At 43.0% G+C, this 26,309-nt stretch overlaps 1 protein-coding gene across 3 annotated transcripts; it reads right to left on the bottom strand.

Moving 5' to 3' along the window:
- Positions 1 to 284: 284 nt before the first annotated feature.
- Positions 285 to 24,382, bottom strand: SHISA5 (shisa family member 5). Of its 3 annotated transcripts, none has more exons than XM_059479934.1 (7): positions 24,286 to 24,382; positions 20,996 to 21,067; positions 20,365 to 20,421; positions 19,143 to 19,193; positions 6,027 to 6,142; positions 5,505 to 5,723; positions 285 to 3,319 (listed from the first exon to the last, which is right to left on the bottom strand). In XM_059479934.1, the coding sequence occupies exons 2-7, from the start codon at positions 21,022 to 21,024 to the stop codon at positions 3,243 to 3,245; spliced, it is 549 nt and encodes a 182-aa protein (XP_059335917.1). In that variant the 5' UTR covers positions 21,025 to 21,067; positions 24,286 to 24,382; the 3' UTR covers positions 285 to 3,242. The 3 variants fall into 3 exon arrangements, with proteins under 3 accessions (XP_059335917.1, XP_059335918.1, XP_059335919.1); XM_059479935.1 differs by having other exon boundaries at positions 24,272 to 24,371; XM_059479936.1 differs by having other exon boundaries at positions 20,996 to 21,062; positions 24,272 to 24,293.
- Between the last annotated feature and the right edge of the window lie 1,927 nt (positions 24,383 to 26,309).

Here is a 26,309-nt window from a genome sequence, read left to right as displayed (position 1 = left end):
TTTTAATGAAATTACAGACTTCCTTAGAATCAATCCTTTTGGACTTGCTTGGCAGCAGCCTGTCAGAGGATCATTCAGCAGCTTACACTGTCCTTGCTTTATTCTGTGATCTGTAATTTTGGTTAGGCTTCAGTCTCCACCACCAAAAGTGGTATTCATGATACAAGGAGACCCGAAGGACACTCAGTAACACCAGCTGTCAAACACATGAAAGAAAATGTAGCTTTGCAGACACACCCCTAAATAATACTCAAAATAAGGCTAAGAAAACCAAGTTGACAGAATGTACTTCAAACACTGAATTTATTACAAAGGTGCATAGAGTTTATGCCATTTGGTTTGAATACTTATGTTTAACCTACAAACAACATACAAAGCAAGGTTACAGTATGTAACAAAAGCAACAATGATTATCTAGTAAATTCAATATTCTACTGTCTTTAATTTCACATAACATTTCTGAAACAAAGGCACTTACAGAATTAAAAAAAAAAAGATATATCAACATTTAAAGTCTTAGCTCCCTCCCCCCTCCCTAGAGCACTGTGGAGAACAAGTGTGATGTGAAGGCAACAGCTACTGGGACTGACACATCAGCAGTGCTTAAACTGAAAACTTCTGGATCATCTCCACCTTTTCTGTAACCATCCCATTCTTGTCAGTATCTGAAAACAAGCTTCAACAAGTATGCAGGGCAAGAACCAAATAAAATTTGGTCCTACACCTCATTGTTAATGATGATTAATGCACTAACAATAAGAAATTAATCACAATCTGATTAATTTTGAACTGGACTATTTTCTCTTCTTTCAGTAAGTTTTGTAAGTGAATTAGTAATAGTACTGCTAAGGCAGCTCCTTGTACATTAATGACTGATCTCTTCCCTTGTACACAGCCATCATTTGCACATGTCCACTGATGGAAAGGTGTCCATTTTCAGGCTCCTTAACCCTCATCTCCCACAGAGAGCAGTGGCAATTCAGGACCATCTGTTTGGTCTGTACAACCTCCACCCCAAAGCCTCCTATTTGAGAATGTCCCTTACTGCTGCCTCCTTCCTTTGCTCCCATCTCCTCAGGGATGAGGACTGAGGCATCCTGCCATGAAACTGCAGACTTCCCTCTCCCAACCCAAACAGGACACTGTGATGCTCCCTTTGTCACACCAGGTGGGGGACAGGAAGAGCAGGGCACAATGACAACCTCAGGAACCCCACACTGAGTGCTGTACCTGCTCTCCCTGGCTCCACACAGGCTAACAAAGGTGCTGGAACAATCTCTGCCCTCCTTCTCCATGAATAAGCACCAGGGGTAGGATCTGCAGCATGGGATTTATTTCTGCAGTTCCTCAGTGCTCTCCCACAGAAACATTCCAGATTTCTAAGGCAATACTTCCTCCTCCATACAGAAGACACCATCCTTTTTTGGTTGGTCCCATGTAACATCTGACAGTGTCAGGAAGTTTTGCCCAATTTCTCAGCTGACATGGCAGGAAAGAGGAGGAACACAGACACAGGATACACAGATAAACGTTCTGTAAGTGCCTCTTGGCACCATTTAATGCTATTAACTTCAACACTCAGAAAGGTGTAACAGAGGGGCACAGGTTGTCATGAACCCCAGTGTAAAAACTTTCAACAAGTTTCTTCTGAAATGCCCTGAAAACTTTCTTAAAAAAAGAATTGTAATAATCCAGAAATAGACTCAAAAAATCAGGAAGGGGAACAAGGCTGCCTTTGACAACAGCAACTTCCACCCACTCTGTGAGGTAAAACAATGCCACCAAACAATAATATACCCCAAATGTAGAATGATAGGGCAAATGGCTCAATGGCCTCTCTAAAAAAGTAAAATCAGTTTAAAAAATATGTTAAAATTATTTCAGTGATTATGTCACAGTGATACATGCAAATAACTACATAGTTCTATGAGGCTTAACAACAAATTGCATTTCAATGTTGGAAAAGACAGAATTGTTGAGGACAGTGAAAAAACCCCCCACCTTATTTGTTTGAGCAATGAAAGATTCATAAGCCTAAAGCCCAAGCAGTGTCACCAGCCATGAGATGTCTCAAGATGTTTCATGACTGAAGGCATTACCTTCTTAAATAAAAATACATTACCTGCCTGTGACAAATCCTTCCTCTCCCTGACTTCTCATTCTGCTCAGCTTTCTGGGAATGCTAAAGACAAAGGGGAGGTGTAATGCTCACTGTGGCCCCTCACCCAGCACACTGTTACTCCACTGCAGACTGGATTTATAAAGCTCTGCAATTCTTAGGTTCCTGCCACCTACAGTTCCCACTAGAGACAGTGGAAAACCCCTGAGCATTTGAAAACCCCAATCTTCTGCTGATATCCCATCCCTCCTGTACAAGAATTCCTTCTCTGTGATGAGGCTGCCAAGGTACCTCTGTTAATGTGTCATTAAGGGGCTGATTTTAATTCCAAACTCATCAACAAGCTCAATTAAGTTTGTCCAATACTAGCTGAACAAGAAATACTCATCCAATAACTTTTATGGAGAATTTTCAGGGTTTCAGCTTTTGATCTATTTGGTCCTTTAAGTGGCAGAGTGTCTGTTGATTTCTAGCTATAACATCCAGTGGAGGCACAGTTTATAAACCTTAAAATTGGGACAGAAAACAAGGAAACAACCAACTCATGCTATTTAGAACTAGCTCAAAGGCAATTAAACATGGTGCACTACCCCTTACCAAAGGCAAATGTGATGCAAAAAAGGAAAATTCCCTTTTAAATGACAAATGAAATGTATTAAATTGTAGCTTACCTAACAATAGTAGCTTCAAAACAGGCAGAACTTACATAACATGTATCAGGTAGTTTCTTAGAGGTTAAGATTTTACATTTTAATACTGTGCAAAAGATTGCTACAGCTTTGGGTATTTGACAATGCTCATATTAGACCATTCCTCTCAAAATTATTGCACAGCAAATGGTATTGTGGTTGTGTATTTATGAAATACTCCTTCTTCTTGCTTCTCTCATTGGATCTAGAGCAAAATCTCTTTTTGTATTTGCCTGAGGTATAAATCAACTTCTGCAAGAAAAATACTCCTTCCTTGGAGCATTAAAAAAAAGAAAAGAAGATACTGAACTGATTTTCACTCTACTTTAACAAAAAATTGTTGTCTTCCAGAAAAATATAGTACATGAGCATGGTGTAAACAGAACAAATGATATTTTGAAAAGTTTTGTATGCAGAAGCACAGCAGAAGCTTTTCAATAGGTGGGCTTCTGAGGATCCATGTAAGCAGGGTTGTAAGGGGGCTGGGTGGGGTAAGGAGCTCCAGCACCAGCTGCAAAAGCAAAACACAAGAAAAAAAACAGATTTGTAAAAGGTATATTCTGAACTCTACATATAAAATGGCAATTTCTGCTTTGAGTGCACAGTTAAGAGGTTCAACCTAGCCAGCATCTTAATTGGAGACTTGAAAACAGCTTGTCACAAAACATCTGCATTTCAGAAGTAAGGGCACAAAAACTTTTGTTCTTGTTGGCTTTGGGGCTTTTTTGATGCTGAGTGTACATGAGCAGCCTTTAGGGGAGAACCTAGCCTAAAAAAAAGGAACAGATCTGGCTCAAAAAAAGAGCCAGTGGAAGTAAGGGGTGCACATACAAGAGGATATACCTGACAGTGTGCTGAGGAAAAAACAAACACTGGTAAAAGGACTAGACAAATCATATTAGGATTCCTGCAAGGAAAATGCTTTCCTGCTAAGTGTCAAAAAATTAATAAAGGAAGTAACATAAACGGGAAAAAATATCCCACCACTACAAGCACATGAAAGAGTTTGACTTATATACCAGATGTGCATCCCTTGGAAGAGATTCTTATTTTCTACTGTTCTGAGAAAAGCTGCTCTCAAGTGGCATCTCCATTTTCAGCTCTGTCAAACAGCACAAGTTTGTTCAAGCAGCACCTGATCAGATCCCTGGAAAGTGCAAGTGTGGTTATCTTGTGCTGATCTCTAAAGTGAGTGGGCTTGGCTCCTGTGTGGCAGAGCAGGTATTCTCCCCTGGCACATGACACAATTAACAGCCTGCCCTTGGTTAACAGGCAGGAGAAATGAAGGGAACAACTCTCACTGTGAGGCATTTTCAGCTGCCAACATTGAAAGTGTCTTGGTGTGTTCCCAGAAAGAAAAAAATCAAAAAAAACCCAAAACAAAACAACTGTTTTAAAACTAAAAACCAGCAACAGCCTGAGAAACCAGAGAGCAGGAGAAGTGAAATGACTAATTTACTGGCTCCCTCATATGAAAAAGATGAAGCCAAAGCACTCTGGCATAATCCTGTAAAAGCCACAGCTTCTTTGGCATTTATAACAGAAAAACAGAGTCAACAGTCCTGCCAAGTCAGTGTTTTCACATGTGGGACTGGTTTGCACATTATTAATATACAATTTCTAACTGTTTGCAAATCTTTCACACCATTAAAAGCCATTTTATATCCAAGTTGTCCTGGAAGTTACTTCCTAAGGGCATTATCTACTAGTCAGGGCTATACTTTGTTATGTAAAAGGATGACCAGTGAGGTTTGTAAGAGAACTTGAATATCCTGCAGGTAAAAGCCCAGTTTTGGCCTCTCTGAGCAATCTGGAGCCAATTGCTCAGAGAACAGCTATTACCAGCAGAAATGAGAATTAGTCATTGCAACAATAAGGCTGCATGAAAACAATGCTGTGAAAGAAGGAAAGCTGAAGAAAAAAGATTCTGATAATTTTAACTGCAAGTTGTCAACAGACTTCTCCTTTCAATCCCTTTGTCATGGGAGACTTCTCCTTTCAATCCCTTTGTCATGGGCAGGGACACCTTCCATGAGACCAGGTTGTTCAGGATTCCATCCAAACTGGCCTTGGACACTTCTGATGTGTCCACAGCTTCTCTGGCCAACTTGTGCCAGGGCCTCACAAACCTCACAGTAAACATTTTTTTCCTAATAACTATTCTAATAACTAGTGTTATATATATATATATATATATATATATATAAAAATTAATAACTATTCTAAACTTGCTGTCCTTTAGTTTGAACCCATTCCTCCTTGTCCTGTCACTACATACTCTTATAGAATAGAGCTCACAGATACAAGATTAGAAAGGGAATGTGGAAACATCCAACTCATGTATGCATATATATGTATGTATGTATGTATGTAAATTGACTTTGATTTTAATATTAAATGTCAGCTGAATTAGTAAAATGTTCTACTGGATCTGCTGACAGTCCCACACACTGCCAAACTTTGCCATACAGCTCCAGCTCACACCTCCTCTGGCAATGCTTAACACAGAAACAGTGAGAGGGAAATTTCCACCAGGGTGAGTAACATCATCCACCACAACCTGAGCTTTACAAAATTTGTTTACATTTGTATTAACACAGCCATAGACAATAATAAATGTAAATAACATAAGATCTTCTCCAGAGCAGCTGTCTCTGAGCTGTTCAGGGGATGAGAAGCACTTGGTGCTGCCTTACCTGCCACAGTTTCATGGTAAGCTGGGGGTCCTGCAGGCTGGGTGGGGTAAGGGGGAGGGTACTGGGCAGGGTAGGGAGCCACGGGCATGCCTGGCTGGGGCTGCACAGCCACGGGCTGGTAGCCTTGGTACGGAGCTGCTGCGTAGCTGGGTGGCACTGCTGGCTGCTGGGGATAGGCAGAGTGAACCACGGTCGTGGTGGTGGCAGTGGTCACCACAGCTACAGCAAGGAAAAGGAACATGGTTAGTGCTGGTGGTCCCTAAAGAAAAACCCCCAACAACTCCCAGACCCCCCACATGGTGGGATGGAAGAGAACTTCTAAATGCTCAGGAAATATTCCAAAACATCCCTCTGCAACCTCACATTCTGAAGCTGCTTAAATGCTGATTTTTAATATTTAGGTATTGCAACTTCTGAGCAGAGTATTTTCACCTCTTACAGGAACACAATTTTCCAGGAGGGATAAAAAAAAAAAATCATTTTCAAAGATGTGAAGAAGAAAATAAATCCAGAGCTACTCACGGCGTGGTCGTCGACATGCTTTGTACAGACAGCAACAGGAGCAGGTGAGGCACAGAATAATAGTGACAACAATCACTGCAAAAACAGTAACTCCAATGGCAATGAGGGTTCCAAAACTGCAAGACAGAGACCACAGAACTGGTAAGTGTCACTCCTTAACCAAACCTGCAGCAAACACATTGCTCCCCCTCCAATCTCTCAGTCCTTATTGGACTAAGAAACAACTGTGCAAGGCAGCGCTGCAGGAGGTCACGTCTGCTGAGGCAGAGAAGCTGAACCACCCCTGATAAGGGGTCTTTGGTCCCTCTCATTTTAGTCTGTGACTGTTGCTGTTTTAGTGTGAACACACAGGCTCAGAGCAAGCCCACAAGTTCTTCCCACATTCCCTAAGACCTCCCAGTCCCAAACTGACAACTGAAGACAATCTCAGCCCTGAAGAGATTCCTGGCAGGTTCCTTGGCCTCTGTAAGCAGTTATTTTAGAATCCATGTTTCATACAGTTAGAAAGAACTGAAATCCTGACTTTAGTGCAATAGCAAGTATGCCAGGTTACCTTATAGGATACAGAAACACTGCCTAAAACTCCCACATTTATTTTGGGAAGACCAGAGATTACAACAGCTTTGACTCCTGTGATGAGCACCAAATGATGGAGGCAGACAAAACCAGTCACCTCTCAAAGCTTTACAAGTTCTATTTACCACACAGGGGAGAAAAGATATCACAGCAAAGCCAGTGCCAATCCCCTTAAAGTGCTAAATGAAATGATCTGTTTCCTACTGTCTGAAATCAATAAAGCCCATCTTCCATGGAAGCCAAAATCTCCAGCACCCTTATTTCTTAGAAAACACACCATGCATTGGTTTTGGGACAATTGCAGGAAGTCAGTTTTAAAGAACAATCAGCTATAAAATAAAGACTAGAGAGCCATTTTCACATCCATCCTGTTTTTGTTTGTTGGTAGAGATTTTGGCTAAAGAGTTGTCTTTGGTTTTTTCCCCCACCTCAGTTTCCTGTCAACAGCTTTAAAGAAAAAAACATCTCCATTGCATCCAGCAATTTTCACTTGGCTACCAAACACCCGCCAAATGTGAAAATTGCATTTGAGTATCAGTGACACTGGAAGGTTAAAAAACTGACAAAAAGAATTGCAAAATGCTTTGCCCTAGCCCAAATTTAAAAGATCTCACCCCAGTGTCTTCTAGAGCAACTTAACCCTTAGTAAGCTGAGCACTGACAAATAGAAAGGCTCAATTTAAAATGCATTCTTTCACCTTAAGAGAGGGTGCATCAATTTTATTCTGTTTCTGCAAAAGCTAGAAGAATAAGCTTGAGTCAAATCTCTTCCAAAACACTGACTTTATGAAACTGTAACTGTATCTGGCTGAGCACTGATTCTGTGAAGCACTAAATGCAGCACTATGGATACAACCATGGAGTACTGAATGGGATACAGGAAGCAGGAAATGCTGCAGCCTCCTGAAGTAACAGTGTCAGAAACACTGCCAGGAAAATAAATGGATTACTGCAACACAACCACAGAATGTAAAGGTGAAAATAATGTGTTGAGGAAAACATGTGTGTTTTGCCCCATTTATTTGCACAGAACATTTTTGAGATGCTGACCCAAACACACACTCCTAAACACTCAGCTTTAAGTGGCCTCTCATCCTCATGAGCATTATCTTCACTTCAGCACAGTAAGTTCACAGCCAGCTCATCACCATCCAAAAAATCCCATTTCTTTCCAGCCTGGTCTAAAAAGCTAAATACAAATGTGATTTCAAGAGAAGAAAAGAGAGAAAACTGCACTCAATGGATTCATACACTGAATCACAATCCTGATTCCAATGTTCTCAAGAAACAGCAAGAACACCTGTGACAAACTACAGACACCTTCAGAAACTGCAGGACAAGAAATGTCAACTGCAATTTCTGATACTTGCAGAGCAGCCAAGAGCTTTTTCTTTTTCTCTTGTTTCCACTTTGGACCAGCCCTGAAAGGGCTCTCTCACTAGGGAAGCTGACATTACTTCCATTATACACAGCTATTCTCCAGCAACAGCAGCACAGACAAAGCAAAGAAGTTTTCCAGATTCTTCCTTGGGTTTTTTCCCCAGAAAGGGAAAAACACCTTCTTTGTAGTGAACTATGCTAAGGAAAGAAATTCTTGTGTCAAGGAGAGAGATTAGGGCTAACAAAGACAACTAAAATTCTTCACTTGTACAGACAATGAGCTTCTTAGAACTTTAGCAAAGGCTGGGGAGAATCAAAGGTATCAGAAAAACTGAGAAAGTGGAGAAATATTTACTCATCATAAATTACCAAGAACAGCAGGAAACTGGAATTGCCCCATCATCTTTCACAACCAAATCAATTTCTGATACAAGGAGAGAAAACAGCACAAGCCCATCTGCAGCCAAGCTGAGGGCCATCAACAGATAAAAACACTGACCATGGGCTCCATTTGTTAGTTTTTAATAAAGTTTTCTGCTCAATGAAGCAGATATCTCCTATTTGCCACCTCTAATAAGGAACACAACAAAAGCAAAGTTAAAAAACCAACACACCATGCCCTCGCCTTCACCAAGTCGTGAGAGACACCCTGGGCATTTGGATCACTTGTGTCCTTGGCAAAATGACACAGCCAGGACACAAGGACAGGACATTCTGCACCCATCTTCAGAAGGGTTAAATGCAGACACATGTTTGAGGTGCAGGTGTGTCAGGTGTACAGGCTGGAGTTCTGTGTTTGTGTGTGCAAACACTGTGATCCACTCCTGCCCACTGAAACACTGCCTGATAGCTGCAGACCAAATTATGAACTTTCAGAGACAGCCCAGCAAGTCAAATAACAGAGAGGAGTTAGCTCTTCTCAGTTCTTTAAGGAGTGCAACAACTGGTTACTGGCAGGCATTTTTATCATCTACTGCACAGCAGATAATTTTCCTGCCAGTGCCTGGGCTCATGCAGGCTAATGTGTTAGAACAATGTAAAGTAGGGAGATATTTACAGAAAAATCAGTAAGTGCTGTGAACTTGTAATTCATGTCATCAACACTCTCTTTTAACACTGGAGTTCTTCAACAATTTTTTTTCCTAAGTATTTATACTGACAACCAAAACCAGCAATACTCTTTTGGAATTTCTGCATGGTCAGTCACTACTGTAATAATGTCTTTTTTACTGCCCAAGGAGTACTGGTCTCAGCACTTCTTTAGCATTTAAGTGATATCCCACTACTGAAAAAGGTGCAGGAGGGCTGCCACTAACAGATGATGGTCAAGTGAAGTCAGAATGGTGCTCAACATACTCAGTGAACCTTGTAACCTTTAGGAGACAATATAATCCAGGTGCTGTATAAATACTCCCTTGCAGTGTGCTAACTGCCTTCTCAGACAAAAATTGCTTCATTTGATTGCTTTCACCTGATGAATCTGCCTTAAGGAGACACATCAGGTGCCTAAAGGGCGCTAAAATATTTGGAACACACCATGTTCACACTAAATGATAATTTAATTACCGTTAGCATTGTACATAAATGAAAAAGAAACGTGAGGGATTGTTGCTTACAGATTCTTCCCCTGAATGGTTAACCATGAGAAAACAAAGGCCAACGAAACCAAAAGCACACCTGAGCCTGCACTCTGCAAACAAACGTCAGAGTGCAGCAATCAGGGTGGCCACAGCAGCAGTTCAGTGCTCTGCTGGCGTCAGTCACATCCAGCTTTCCAGACTCCCACATTCTATAGACCATAGGCTAAATAAAGCACGGTTATAAACAGCTTGAGCTCATTCACTGACATTTCCTGCTTCTTTCTCTTCACAGGAAAGTGAACTTTTGCCAATGATTTCATAAAAAACAAAATCAAACCTAACAGCAGTTTTACTGCAGCAATAACAAACTACAAATTCTCATAAAATGTACAGAAAAGCAAATATGGAGAGATTTATTCTATTTATAAAAATGGAGAGATAACATCCTGCCCTTTCCTATCACCACCTCTCTCCTGCCTTGCCCTACCTCCACTTCTACCCCATCCTCTCACCACTGAAGTGTATCTGTAACGAGAATGTCTCTCAGACTCACTTTAAAACTGTCTAATTATTCAATATATCTATCAGCTCACATCAAGGGAGTTACTTGCCTATTTTACCCCTTTCAGAACTGAATGAAATGCAACAGACATATTAAAATGTGAGAACCAAGACCAGGATCTAAATAATACTATTTGTAGAAGTTAATTCTCAAGGCAGTTGCTCATGTTGGAGATCTTGAACAGTCAAATGGAAAAAAAAATGTAGAGTTTATTTAAAGCATTTTCAAATATCAAAGTTCTGATTCCAGCAATGTATTTTTAACTCTTCTTAATAGTTTGAATCACTTAAGTCAGTGACATTTTGTAAGCTGATACAAAGGAAGTTTTCACATATCTATGCCTTCATGTGAGTAGGACACACCAAAAATTTTGTCTTAAAACAGAAAAAAATATCCAAATTAACAATCAGACCACCTAGTAATGAAAAATTAGCTTAAGCAGCCTTTTTATTGTGCAAGTTTTAATCTATTCCAAGATTTGTTCCATGCGTCGAGAAACACATTGGCAAAGCTCTTTTCAAAAGCACTGCTGCTTTTCAAAACAAACATTTACAAATAGTGAGTTATGGCTGTAACACGGGGTGGTCTGGAAAAACTTCAAAAGATAATTTAGGCCATTCCTAAAAGTAAAATAAAAAATTGAGTATATGCATGTCATTCCTTAGTGCTCCAGAAAAGGATCCAATTCCCAGAAATGGAAAATATCCACATGAATACCCTGACTCAGGTGTAGGGCAGGCCCAAACAAGTCCCCAGACAGAGATGCCTAACTAACATTTCAGTCACTGCCACACAGTGCCACATACTGCCTGTGAAGTTCAGCAGGAAAATAAGGCTTTTTTTTGAGCCTTTCAGAGGGATTAGTTTTTAAAATTTTACTAGCAACACACTTGCTCAGTTTAATGTCTTAGCATAAAAATTCAAAACATAAGAACCACTTTCCTAAAGATGAAACGAAAATAATTTACTATTACTCAGAAAGCAAACTTACAGGGAAACATCAGCTTGATTTTAACACTTGCAAGAGGGAGCAGCCTAATTTAGCAGAGCCAGGAGCTTCAGCACAAGCAGACAATCAGAACCCACACCAGAGTGAAGCCTCCTGGTGCAGGAGCAATCACAGTAATTGCTGGTGCAGCCTTGGCCACCTCCCCAGAACAGGATCTCTACATGATCAGGAAGTTTCCAAGTGATTCTTGCGGCAGGCAACAGGCAGCCAAAGACTCAGCCTGGGCAGCATGGTTTCAATTCTGCAAAATCTTGGTTGTTTCATCAGACTGGCAGCTTTGAGAAACTGCACAGTCATTTTAGGAGCCCTGCAATGCAGTGAAGTGAGGATTGGAATTGTGATGTCTGGTGTTTCAGACAAATGTTAACTCAATCAGCACTTCAGAGTGTCTCTCCTGGGGTTCAGTCCCTTAATGTTGTTAAAAGGGTTTTTGCACTTTATTTTGACTAACCCCTCAGAGCAGCAGCAGCTCAAGCCATCACTGACTGCAAACTGCTCTAGCAGGGACACAGATTAAATGAAAACCCCTAAAACTCAGCACCACTTTCCATAATTCTTTCTGGGTAGTCCCAAAAGGAGTTTGCAAGGGGGGCCCCAGCAAAACAACCCCTTTGTTTACCTGCAGTATAAACAGCCCTGAGCTGCATCCCCAGAGCCCAAACTGAGCACAGCCCAGGGACCCAGCTCTGCCCTGAGAAACGAGCTAAAACAACAATAATGCCATGGGAAGCAAGAAACTCTAAAACTGCCAGAGTGCTACAGAAAAGAGAAGGCAAGAACCTTACAGGAAGAAGTTTGCTAAGTATGTGCTGAATGGAGCCTTTAGCTGTTTGTGCAAATAAGAGTCTGATGTGGATTACCTTGAGCCCAAAATAATAAACTTCAATTTTATACACAACGACCTACTGGAATTAAGCTAACTACTATTTTTTAATATTATATTTACATTATTGTTTTTTAATTCTCAATTTTTTAAAAATAACATGTTTAGCACAACATGTTCTTAAGCAGCCTTTATGAGAAAGTGGCAGGGAGGGAACTTCCTGCAGTTTGTGGTCTCACTCAGACATCTGACACCCTGATCCAACAGGTTATTATGGAATATGTATACAAGCATCTTTTCTTGGTCCTTAAAGAGTGCACTTGTACTAAATATGTCTATGTATATAAATCCCTTTGTAATACATCCTAAAAATACGATTTTCTGGTGAAGTTTGCCAGGAAATCTATTATTGTACACTTTGTAGAAAACAGAGTAATTTCTGTAAGTAACTGATGCATTAAAATATGCACATAACAAGGGGAAAAGTCAAGGCTGCATTCAGAGGGACTGAAGTTTTTCATCAGCAGTGCAAGAACTAACAATGCAGCTTCAGGCAGGCCCCAAGATAATTTTCACTCCACTGTACTCAGCATAACAAACTGCCATTAAACAGAATTAAAGGCATTTTCTTCTGCAGGTGGGAAATAAATTTCAAATGTTCCCTTAGTGGCAAAAAGAGAATGTAGCATGATTACAGATATTTAAGGCAAACAACATGAGTCAGTTCCCTTCCTACCACCCACTTCAAGGACACAGGATGTTACCCCCACACCCAAATTCAAATCTGGCAATGGGAAGGATTTTTCTTAGATGGTTAACTGAATTAGCAGAACAAGTTTAACTGAAAAAACTCCAAACCAAACGAAAAAACTATTAAGTGCTACAAAAAAAACTTCCCCACAAAAACTGCAATATTATGAATTTGCTACTGCCAGTATCATACTAATTCTAGCAGCAGATTTAAACAACTAATTAGAAACTAACTTGGCCAAAGAGTTAAAGTTTTTTTTTTTTTCCTGGCAAATTGAAGTCTGGTGCATGACTTGCCAAACAGACTGGAACTGCAGTAAAAGGAAGTTTGGACTGGGTTACACCCACCTGCTTTGCCTGCCTCATAAACCAGCTTTTATAGGAAACACACCTTTTTCTTTACCCACATTACTCCTGTATCATCACACATACAAAATTTCCAAATACTGTGTTCAAGCAGGAGCAAAGTTTGAATTACATCAATTAATTATCCTGCACTGCTATGAAGAGACATTCTGCCCCACATTCCCCTTCTCTTCTGGAATATTAGTTAGCACAACAAGGATCATCAAGGAAAATCCAACACTGTACAAACAAGAACAGACCACTGCAGCAGAGGTCACATCTGGCCAACCACTACTTCTTTTAAATGGCATTGATTATTAATGAGACCTTCACCAAAGAGTCACAAAAGTGACCCTGATGACTAGTGCCTTTCACACCCTAAAAAAACCAAAAGGAGGTTTTTAAATTTACTTCTCAATGGAATTGAGAGCCAGAGATCATGCTAATAAAAACAGAGGTGTATCACATCAAAAATGAATGGTATAAAATGTTTTGAATACAAAGCTTCTGTCAAAAGGCCAATTTCTACACAACTGCTAATTTCCTGAAATTAAACCAATTTGTTTATTTCACAGAAGACCCTTCAGCTGCAGTTTTAAAAAGCTGGGCAATTTGAGGGTATTCTCCTCCTCCCATAGTACATCCACAAACACAATCTGTGGCAAATATATCCAGCTACACCTCAGGCCATGGCTTTTTTTATGGCAGTATATGAAAAAGCAGAGTTGGTGCTCAAAATGCTCAAATTTTTACAGATTCTAATAAATAGCCATCATGGTCTTTTAAACATGTTTTTAAAGGATTCTCTGTTTATTGGGTTATAAGATCCTTCTCTGAGGGCTACCCCACCTGCAACCTCTTCCACAAGCTCTCTCCAGAGCCAGCATGTATGTTAAAAATTTACTGTTTTCAGAGCTACACAGAGGCACAGGAGCACCCACAGGCACAGGGAACACTCCACCCTGCTAGGTAGCTACAGTCAATGAAGCACAAAGCCACAGGAAAATGAACTCCTGCACAGAATCCAAGTAATCAATCTTGCTGTGTCCCTGTGTGCTCAGGCTGTTCTGTCACCCAGCCCTCTGTGGTTAGCAGGGCACACTAACCCAGCCATGCACATCTGCCTCTTGCAGCATTTTTCAACCTCTCCTTCCTGCCTGGCTTCTGAGGAAACGAAACCTGAAGTGCCTACAGCAGCAGAGACCTCAGCTCAGAACCCTCTGCCACCTTCAAGCTGTTTCTTCACCAAGAACACGCTGAACACAAAACCAAAGGCAATGCAAGTTCCCACTGCTAATTGTGCAAGCTGATGTTTACTTTTCAGGCTAGTAAAAAGCATGAAACATTTCTTTAAGTAGTTTAAAATCCAAGTCTCAGTTGTTTCCAGGCAAGAAGCTTACATTCCTTGGTGAGATTAGCCTGTGCTTGAGCACAAGCCTCACAGAACAGGCTGGATGCAGTTTAACTCATTTAGTACAGAAAATATCAAGGACCAGCACTGGAAAAGAAATCCTCTGCTCATTAAACAGAGACTGCTTACATTTCTGCAAGCTTTTTCCCAATTTTTATGCAGTCTTCCCTCTGGAAACATTCCACATCCACCTGGACACATCCCTGTGTATCCTGCTCCAGGTGACCCTGCCTTGGAGTGGGGATTGGACTAGATGATCTCCAGAGGTTCCTTCCAACCCTAACAATTCTGTGACTCTGTAATTATCTTCATTATTTACTTTCTTACCTATTACAGATCCTGGAGTATCCAAATATACCAGAAAGTTTAAACTGGAGTCCCTGTTAGTGTGATAGCAGGGGAGAAGAATCAGGGCATAGTTCAATATCATTTTTGACCTTGTCTGTGGAGAAAATATGGGCTTGAAAATATCTAAACCAGACAAAGAAAACCAGGATAAACACTTTCACTGTTACAAAGACGCTGGTTTTACCATGTTAGCCTGTAGCAGCCTCTTGTAGATGCCACATTGCAACCAGGCATGGATTTTCTCTGTATCACAAAAGGACAAGGAAGCCACAAGACAACATAGCTCAAACCCCAAATGAGCACATCCCCATCCAACAAGGCTGGTCTGCCTCTGCTGGCCAAAGCTTCCCAGGAAAATGGAAATTCTGCCTTCCCCTTCTCATAAGGAGGAACAGCCTTGCCTCAGGCATTACTGTACCTGTTACAAAATCTGCTGTAACTTACAGGCAGAAATTCATTCAGAAACAGAGCCAAATTAACTGTGTACACAGACAGTGTGAAGTTTTGTTTCCAGTATCAGCTGCCCCAACTACATTATTTTCTTCTGTAACTGATACAGATGTTCTGAACTGCTCCACCTCCTTAAACACTCAAATACTTCACAATTAGCTGAATTGTGGATATGAGTCATCTAATTTCCTTTTCCAGTAAGGGTCACTATTGGAAAATTGGCATACCAAGGCTAAGTAATCACACTACCAATGAAAATAATAACAAGTTCTGACCTGGTGAATCAGTGCTCTGCTTTTTCCACAGTTTCCCAAAATGAGAATACTCCGTACAGCAGAATGAAAAGGGGAAACCAACTAAATTAACCTTACTACTCACAATCCATCTTTGAAAGCAGAGTAAAGCAGGGGAAAACTCAGTAATCCAATTAAAACTGGGAGGGAGGGGGAATCCTGAAACACCTTCCAGTAAACCTTTGCCACAACACATTCACTAACAGGAGAAATTGGAGAAACCACTTATGGTCAAGGAAAAATGGTGACAAATGTATCAAGTTCAGCACTATGAAACCTACGCCTACACCCTGACCTAAAAGCCCCACATGATCTTTAAGGACTGATCAACAAAATAAAAGGCCTGAATCTGAGTTAATCCTGACTTTTGTACTTTTCCTAGAATGCTTACATTTGCTTCCAAATGCAGCATTCTGGGAAGCAAAATGCTTTCAAGTACTTAGAAGTGCATTATTAACACACTCTAATGGAGTGTAATTCACTGTCTTTGAAATGTCCAAAGATTACAGCATATGGACCACTTGCAATGTGAAATGCCCAAAATGCACACCTGCCTCAACAGCACCTGATACTCAATATAAATACTGAAATACATAAATATCAAAGGATGGCACTAAAAAGAAACCTATTGAAAGCTGGCGCTTTGCTTGCATTTCTGCAGATCTCAGAATAAACACAGCAAACAAGCAAAAGTACAGACAAACTAGAAATTGCTCAGCCGGGCATGAAACCAAAGAACAAACAAACATTCCACCAGTAGCCCTTCCCTAACCCTGTCCTTAGAATTAGGGTGTAATTGTGGCAGGATTACCAAGCAGAGAGAAGAAACACCCAGACCACAGAGTCCAGTGGCAAGTCCACAGGTAGTCTGTAACTCACGCTCAGCAAGGGGAAGTTCTCTTAACAAGACAGGATTTGTGAGCAGTGTGCCAGGGTGGCAACTTGATCTAGAAATCAGCCTGATGCAAGAATGGGGAACTAAACACTTTCTGACCCAAAAGGCCAGGAAATCATCACCTCCTCCTCAAGGGCAGTGTCAAAGGTAGTATTTGTAACTCCTAAGAGAGAACAGGGCACTAAAGGAAGTTGCCCTTTTTGCTTCCTGTCATGTTACAAACTGTTCAAAGAGAACGATGGTCTTACTGGAGATACAAAGAAATATTCTGACATCAGCCCTTCTCTCACCACAGCGAAGAATTAAACTAACATAGTCATCAAGAAACAAGGCAAAACCTGCCTTTTAAAAGAAATTGGCACAGAGAGAGAGGGTGGAAAATACCTTGCAGGCAAGGAAGCAGTACAGCTCTCCAGAAGGAATTCAGCTTACTACTCGGTTAAAAAAGCACAGAAACCTCAACATACACAACACCAAATCTCAGGCACTGTCTGTAACCAAACAAAAACTACTTGGTGTCCCACTGGCTGCAATCACAGACAGTGCCACTCACTGCAATTCCCAATATTGAAACACCCTAAATGGGACAGCTCAGTCATAAGTCATTTTAGAAAGTTCTAACATGTGGGTTTTTTCCAGAGTCATATCCAGGTGGCTTTTAAAGGACAGTATTCCTATGAGTAATTACCACCTTTCTAATAAAATTGCCTAACAAGAAGTTTGATGTCAGATCGAGGCCTTTGCACAATACTAATTTTTCAAAGCTGCAATGTAATTGAAAAGGAAAAGAGAAGGAAGAAGAAATGTCTCTTCTTATGCTGAGACATCCACGGTTCTCTTTTAAAACATTCCACAGCCGAAAACAAAGATAATTCAAACTATTTAACTGCCCCTTCCTAAATGCTTTTTTCTGTCATTTACAAAGAGCAAGCCGACTTCAAGATAAGGCTGTACTGGAACCACACATCTGAACACACAAGATCAGCCTAGCTGAGAAGGGGCGTCCCTCCTCCAAAATATTTGTTACATTAAATCCTCCTCCTTGTCGCAGAGACCAAGGCTCCAAGACATTCACAGCCCCATGCCCGTGCCTATCGCCTTTAGCGCGGCTCCTTCTTCCCCCGCAGGTGAAGATGTGCCCGGACCAACACAGCGCGGCCCCGCCGCCCGCCCGCCGCCCGCCCGGCCCCGCTGGCAGCCGGTACTGAGCCCGCTCCGCCGGAGGTGCCGGGAAGGCCGGGCGGGCTCCCCGTGCAGCTGTCGGTCCCGTCCCGAGCCCCCCGAGCCCCGCGCTTACCCCATGCTCGCCGCCGCCGCCGCTGGCCCCGCGCCCGCCGCCCGGCCCCGCGCACGTCACGGCGGCCGCACCGCCCCTTAAAGGGGAGCCCCGGCACCGCCGCGATCCCCAGCGCACAAAGCTGCGCGGAGACATCCGAGAGCCAGAGCTCCGTCACTGCCCGGCACTGCAAGGACAGGGAGTGTTGGAGCGAGTCCGGGAGTGCTGATAAGATATGCAAGATGTTGATAAGGAGACAGGCTGGGAGAGCTGGGGCTGCTCACCCCGGAGAAGAGAAGCTCGCGTGGACACCTCCCAGCACTTTCTGAAGGAGCTACAGGGAACCGGAGAGGGGCTCTTTGTCAGGAACTGGAGTGACAAGACAGGGAGGAATGGGTACAGATTGAAAGAGGGGAGATTTAGGTTGGCTGTTAGGAAGGAAGTTTTTACTGTCAGGGTGGTGATGCACTAGAACAGGTTGCCAATGGAAGCTGTGGATGCCCCAGTCCTGGTAGTGCTCAAGGCCAGGCTGGATGGGCCCTCAGTAAGTGGGACATGTGTCCCTGGCCATGGCAGGGAATAATGCATCATCCTTAATGTCCATTCCAACCCTGTAACATTCTGTGATCAATCCCTGCCCTCTCTTCATCATCTTCTGCACTGTGAAAAACTGACACATTTTTCCTGTCATCACCAATATAGGCTTAAAGGAATTTACTTCTTCCCAAGATTGAAAGAGACAGAGAAATATTGATAGAAACTAAAAAAGATGCTAGAACACCAAGGAGATACTTCAAACAACAGCAGATTTTCTTCAGAGCCACTATGGATTTTCTAAGAGTACAGAGAAGTAAACTAAAACAGAGGATGTTCCACCTCATTGTGAGGAAGAACTTTTTAATGTTAAGAATGGCAGAGTCCTGGAAGAGGCTGCCCAGGGAGTGAGTGGGGTGTCCCCTCTGAAGACAATCAAGTCACACCTGGACACATTCCTGTGTCACCTGCTCCAGGTGACCCTGCCTCGGCAGGAGGGTTGGACTGGATCTCCAGAGGTCCCTTCCAAGCCCAACTATTCTGTGACTCTGTGCTAATGCTTCAACCTCCTGTTCAGCAGGGAGGATGCAGGTTATTATATACAGAGACTGTTATGGTCTAAATAGCAACATCCAGCTTCTTCCTCATGTCTCTTCTTCTTCCAACACCCACACAGATTTTGAGGGCTCCACACATTTAAGACACAAACTAGTATTTCTATTTTTGTATTCTAGCAGCACAGAATCATGGAATTGTTTAGGCTGGAAGAGATCTTTAAGATCACTGAATCCAACTGTTAACCCAGCACCACCAGGTCCACATGTCCTGATTACACAATGAAGAATCTCTACACAAATCCCATTTTAAAAGCTTGCATGGCTTACCCGGGGCCAAAGTCCAAATCAGGATCCTGAAATATGTCCGAGTCAGAGATCCTGTAACAAGAGAATTCATCTCAAAAAATGGAATTTATTACTTATTAAAGTTACCTAGCCAAGTTTCAAGTGCTTATGAAAGGTAATGCACACTAAAAGGAGAGGTCCTTTTTGTTGCCTCTGGTGCTAAAAGTATGGATTTGACAATAGCCTGAGAGCACTGTTCCAAGGCTGTTTTGCAACATCCAAAACCAAATAAACCATACATAGATTTGCAGCAGCTGTAGATAAATGCATTTACTGCATTAGCCCTAAGTAGCTAAAGTTAGTCAGTGATTAACAACAAAAACCAACAAATACAGCTTTTTACTAAGCTCACCTTCTCCACTAACTAAGCTTAGTTTCACTCAGGTATGCTCTGACAGGCATCCCTGCTCTGGGGAGGAGAGGAGCAAGCACAGCAATTTGTCCACCAAGTGGGGCCATATGCTCATCCTCTACATGGAGAAAACCAAACACCAATTTTAAGAGGGTTTCTGTTACCTTCAGTCAAACTGAACCAAAGTGTGACATTTCAATGTCACAGCGTCCTCCAGCTGGCTAAAGGATCTCTGACAGTCTTTGCTCCCACACTCCAACTCACATCATCATGGCCTGCAAGGAGCAGCTCTGTACTTTGAACAAGCCCTCTTTGCCTGGGTAAGGGGAGTGATGCTCACCTTCCCTGCAGGGATGTGGCTTCTGTGCTCCAGAGACAACATGGAGCTCAGGCCAGTGTTTCACCCCAAAAACCCTGCAGTGGTTAAGCCCTGCCTGAGCCAGGGGCAAGATAAGCAAGTGGCTCAGCTCAGGTGTGAGCTCAACCAGCCTTGTTCATTCTCCACAGCAAGCCTGGCAATTTTCCACATTACCCACTCTGTGACTACAGTAATAACTCCACAAAAGGGGGTTTTAGAGCGTGTCCTCTCTGCTCCTTGGGATGCCTTTCACTTGGTAACATTCTCCATCTGGAGCAGGTAGCAGTGGTACCTTTCTGGTGTCCTTGAGCATCCTAAAGTGGGAAGTTAAGCTTTCAATAACAAGGACTTTCCACATGATATGGTAATACTGACACAACAATCATTTTAACAAGCATCAATGCATATTGTATCAGGCCTAGAAGCCCTCCCACAAAGGTAAAAACAAAATCATATTAAAGCTTCATCCCAACCAGTTGGTGGATGCAGTTTACCTAATTTTCTCGGCGAGATTCTTTAAAGTTTCCAGAGGGTCTTCTGCATCAGGAGACCTTCAGAAAAATTAAACAAAGTATTTGAAAATTATCAAGAAGACATACGTCAGTTTATGCATTAACTTATCCAGCTCATTGTTCCCTTTTTACAGTTAAGTAACAAGCATTAATGTAGATCCCTGATAGAGATCTAGAAGAGAAAGGTCTTTTAGGAAGATTTAACCATTAAACACTATGTTTTTATCATTTGATGACAGAATTGCAATGTGTTGTATACATTCAATTTGCCTCAATAACTTTCATTAAGCTGATTGCACTGGAATTTTTGTTCATCAAATTTTAGGAATACATTAGAGCAGCAGTGTCGATCCAGACAAGATCCACAGCAGAAATCAGGACAGGATTGTGCAAGTTGTACTTCACCAAAATAACCACTATATGCCTGACAATCCTCACCCAGACTGAGAAGAGTTACAAACCAATAGCTAGTAAGTAAAGGAATAATCATACAAAGTCTTTTCCTCATCCCGATCAGATCACCTAAATTAACATTTAAATATGCTGAAAGTACTCGGGTAAGGTCTTACAAACCAAGAATTTCCTTTTGTGTATAGCAGAGGCAAATACTCACTTCAGACACGCAGAGCAGCTCATCTTCATTAAGCACTTCTATCCAAATGTTCACACAGGCATAAGCACTAAACTGCACAAAAATATGAGATGCTGGTGTTACTTTCTTCACTGTATCTGATAGAAGCTACCAAATTATTGTAAAGACTCAAAGAGCAACATGAGTTGCCAAAAATGTTAAAAATACCAAAAGGCCCAAAAATCAGTTAGAATAAAATGTTAAAATTTTCCTAGAGATTTGACTTGATGGAAAAGATGCAACACCACTGTGTTCACTGTGGGTTTAGATTTCCCTGTGACTTGGTTGCTTGCACCTGTTGCTTTGTTTACTTTGCAGAAAATCCTAATCCTGATAATCCACTGCAGAAAACAGAGATATCATACAACAGATTCTTAGAACTAAAATCAGTCCAGCAGCATTCCCACTGCAAGCATCACCTGAATACCCAGTGGTAATCAGTGGGGATGTTCATGTACCAGAATGGCTCCCTTAGGGAACATCTCACACTTTTCAGAACTTCATTGGGCTGACACATTCCTTAAGAGACTGGCTGTTTTCTCTGCCCTTGCCCTCCCAAGCCTGAGTAAGTGCACCATAAGAATGGCAAATTAAAAGCTTTTAACTGCCACCAAAAAATACTTCCCAAAGGTTAAGCGAAGCCATTTCCCAAGAAGGGTATTATTTCATTTTTCAAGAAGGGTATTATTTCATTTTTCAGTGACAAATTCTGCAGTCAGCTGGTTTCTAGTCATCATTTTCCTTCCTATCAAGACATAGCCTGATATCTTGCTCCTAAACCACACTCCATCCAAAAAACTCAAAATCCTTCAGGTGTAGTTGTTCAGAAAAAGCAAACAAAAAAAGGCAAAGACAATATGTAAACTGACTTCAACATCTGAAAATTCAGTCTTCACTCTCTGGCATCAAGAAATACCTGAATGCTGTTGCCTGGAATAAAACACAAAACTTTTCCAAACAGTGTTAAAATGATAATAAAAACGCAAGTCTTTAATTGACAGCCTTAATGGTGCACAATATGGTGATATGCACACACAGTACACTATTTCTCCAATTTTGCTAAGATTGATTAGTATACCTACGAATGCTATCCAGTAAGAAGAGCAGTTGGTTAGGTAATTTCCCCCTGGATTCTGCCCCATTGGAGCCTCCCCCCAATCTTTTTCAGCCCTACACTTTACTGTGTCTACAATACAGGCTGCAAAACAAAAGTGTCCTTGCTACACTAAAGTCAAGACTAAACAGAATTTCAAGAATGTATTAATAAGGGTTTGGTATACTATGAAGGAAGACAGGAAAAGTACTACAGGAGGTTCATTAAATAGAAACAAAGAGGAACTTCTGCACCCATAGCACAGTACATTTTACAGCTTTACATATGCTTACACGTGGTCGATCAATTTTTTCTTCTGCAGACACCTAATGCCACCTGACCCCTCCCTCCTTCCTCTGTCCCTAACAAGGAAATGGCAGGTAGCTAAACCAACTCCAAAACACTTTGTGAAATTACACAGCAGGGCAGCCAACAAAATTCCTCCCTGCACCTCACAATTGTACTATTTCAGCACAATAAAGTAGCGAGCAAAACCAAAGGCCGAGGCCAGCTCTCAGGTGGCTGAGCTGAGCCAACCAGGGCCCAGCACGCAAAAGAATAATCTGGTGCCTCTGCTTTGTTCCTCTCTTCTTCCATCAGCTGTGGCATCCATGAGACTTCCTCAACTGACTGAATTCTCCAGCTCATCTAACTGATGGCACTTTTTCCCCCGTCGGTCTTCTGATGGTTTGATTATTTGAATTACCTGAGAACGGGTACAGCCCTCATCCAACCCAACACAATCCGGTTACTGAGGGGTTCCCCCTATCCCGCAGGGCATCACCGTGATGGTTTCATACCATCAGTACCACACAAAACCTTTAAACACTGACCAAGTTCCATCTCAAGAGCAGAGCTGCCAGACTCTTCCCTCCCAGTCCCCAATCACTGCAATAAGCACTAACTTACACCCCTATTTATTCAAGAGCCGCTTGCATACAGTTACAGCTATAGCACCTTGGTGGTGAGTCAGCTTAAAGAATCCTTCTTCTGGTGCTCATACCTTGAAGTACTTACAGATAAAACTCTGACAATGTCAGGCACACTGATTTCAGCTCAGCCCCCGAACAAACTGTGATCCTGGATTACTCTGACCAAGTCAAATGTCTTCTTGTATATCACAGGCAACTTTTCTGCACAGGTTTGTGCAGAATTTGATCTCTTTGATCAAGTGATACCACTGATATATAAAATACAAAGAGAGTTTCTCCTTCTCTGAGACCCCACCAGCTAAGTTCTGTGATCACATCCGCTCTTTCTGACGACAAAGTTGGGGAAGACCACACGGCCCATCCTCTAAGCACAATAACAAATTAGCAACCGATAGGGCTGCTGCAAAAAAACCCGATAATCAATAACAGCATTTGATGTATGAACACAATCATCAAACAAGTTTACATAAGTATGCTTTTAATATGATATCATCACTGAGCACTTCAGTGTTTATACTATGTTCCAGTAAATGGGAAGAATTTACTGTGTCGAGGGTGAAAAGGTGAAGGTTTTTGATTGGATGCTTCAAGAATAACCCGCAGCCACTTCACTACATCATTACCTCACCTTAGTTACCAGCAGCTCGTATCATCAGGCCACTGCTGGCCGACACCACGGCTCAAAACAAATCCACCGAACTTCAGCAGAACTTTTCCCTCAGCAGAACTTTTCCTTCGACGAACCCAAATGCGCGCCAAAACAGCTGAGCGCGTGTGGGCGCCTCCCGCCGCCGGGACCACGTGCCCCCAACACCGCGGCTCCTCAGCCCCCAAAACACGACTCCACGGCCTCCCAAAACACCGTTCCACAGCCCCCAAAACCACGGTTCCACGGCCTCCCAAAACACGGTTCCACAGTTCCCAAAATCACGGTTCCTCGGCCCCCAAAACATAGTTCCACAGTTCCCAAAATCACGGTTCCACAGCTCCCAAAACCACGCGTTCCTCAGCCCCCAACACCAAGGTTCCTCAGCCCCCAAAATCACGCGTTCCTCAGTCCCCGCCCCGGCACGGGCGGCAGAGCTGAGGGGGCCGAGCTCGCAGCCTGGGGCTTCCCACGCCGTGGGCTTCGGCCGGGCCTCCCCGGGGGATGTGATCACCGCTTCCGAAAGCGCCGCCGGAGCCCCCAAAGTCCCCTGAGCACCGAAGCACCCCCGCTCGCCGCTCCCGCACCTTCCCGCGCTCACCGGCGGCCGGCAACAGCAGGACGAGCAGGAGGAGGAGGAAGAGGCAGAGGCCGAGCACGCCCCGACACCGCGGCGGCAGGGCGGCCGCGCCCCGGGGGCTGCAGGGAGGGGGCGGCCCGCGGGAAGCGGCGGCGGCGGCGGCAGCGGGCGGGACGGGGCGGGGCGGCCCCGGCACGGGAGAGCGCTGAGGCGATCCCGGAGCCCCGATCTCAGTTCCCCACACCTCGATCTCAGTTCTCCGTTCCCTGTTCCCCCGGCTGCGGCTCCCGTTCCCCAGCGCGGTTGCTGCAGTACCAGCTGAAGGCTTCTTTCTCCCTGAGGGGACACCTCACCGCAGGATCGCAGAATCATTCAGGGTGGAAAGGACCTCTGAAGATCATCGAGTCCTGCCTGTGACTGATCACCACCATGTCAACCAGACTGTCAAAAATAGGTTAGAAACGGTTGTAAAATAGTTCATAATTGCTAAGCATGTACTGTTAAAAAGTTTGGTTATTACATTGTAAAAGCGATTAAAGAGTAGATGTAAGAAATACGGTACTCAGTGTACCGTATTACACCTAAGTAAAGTGCACTGCCCTCCAAGCCAGCCTGGACAGAGCTGTAATGGCCCAATCGAGCGCCTTAAACCTTCATGCAAATGAAGGATCCAAAAATAAACCAATCCAAAGGAACAAAAAAAACAGTATAAAAAGGGGGCATCCGAGCCAGTGGGATCGTGTGCCCCTCCACCTGGAACATCAGGAACATCTCTGCTCAAGAAAAGAAGATCCAGCACCGGCTCTGCAGCATCCTCACTCATCAGGAACACTCCTGCTCGACCCTCCAAGCTTTAGACCTTATAATAAAAGCTGAAATCATTTTAGCTGCGGGAGTGTGTTCCCGTTCATAACAAGACCATGGCACCAAGTGCCACATCCAAGCTTGCCAAGGTGCTTGTTCCCTGAATTAATCACTTCTGTCAGCATCTACCTAATGGAGTTATGTCATGCCCCAGCCTTGGAAGGCCAAGCAAAATACAGAAAGGCTGGTGAGAAAATCCCAAGCACCAGAGTTTGGCTTGCAAGGTGGTTGGTAAAAGAGGATCTCTGGGAACACTCTAAAGGCAGGAGCTGAAGGAAGCAGTCACTCCCAGCAAGGTCCCACACCTACTATTGTAGGACTTCTGGGAAGTCCAAGTTTCTATCCTGATCCTGAATTGCGTTTCAGACCGGAATTCTTCAAGGCTGAATTTCATATTCCTTTTCCCTATTCTGGTTGTACCTGAGCCATTGTCTGGTTGTTGTCCAGGCAGGTTCCCTAGTGGACTCTGATGCTGGCTGAGGAAACATTCCAGCTGCCTGGGCACTCCATAGCCAGGTCTGCCTTCCCCTAGGGACTGCTCCTGCCTCTGGATCAAAACCTGTGCTACAGCACTGTTGCTAAAGAACACCAGAACTGATGAAGCAGTACCCTTCTCAGTAAGCTTCTGAGGGTAAATGGTCTCTGCTCTATACTTCCCTCTGGTTGCCCTTTTTCCTTCACAAGACATCCTCACAGGCTTCCAGAAGGTGTCTCAAGGAGAGGTTTCAGTCTCCCCTACCCTACCTGCTTCCTAGCATACTACAGAATCTCTCACTCACTGGAGAGGAAGCTCAGGTGTGTTAGGAGATGTCCTGGGAGCACTGGCAGAGGTAAATGGTCAGCAGTCCAGAGGCTGGCACAGGCCTCTTCCACACAGAATCCCTTGTTCATTTCAGGTAAATTCTTCAGTCTGTTTGGGTCTAGTTGAAGAGCCAGGACAGTTTCTTGACCATGTCTTAGATAACAGTGCAGTGTATGCCAGAGTCTTGGGTAGGTCCAGACTTGTGACTAGAAGGAAGACTTGCCAAGTTCAAGAGCTTTCCCAAGGTGGTTTCTAGGAAAAGGCTATTTCTTGAGCTCCACCAATGCTATAACCAAATGCATGTGTGAATTGTGGATTGTTTCCCGTACCTGACCTGAAGGTTGTATGTGAGTTCAAGTACTGTATCAAGTAGATTGTT

The sequence above is a fragment of the Ammospiza nelsoni genome, chromosome 11 (genome assembly GCF_027579445.1).
Source record: "Ammospiza nelsoni isolate bAmmNel1 chromosome 11, bAmmNel1.pri, whole genome shotgun sequence".
NCBI lineage: Eukaryota > Metazoa > Chordata > Aves > Passeriformes > Passerellidae > Ammospiza > Ammospiza nelsoni.
Note: the sequence above shows the minus strand (reverse complement) of the source record. Positions and strands in the feature narration are given on the sequence as shown.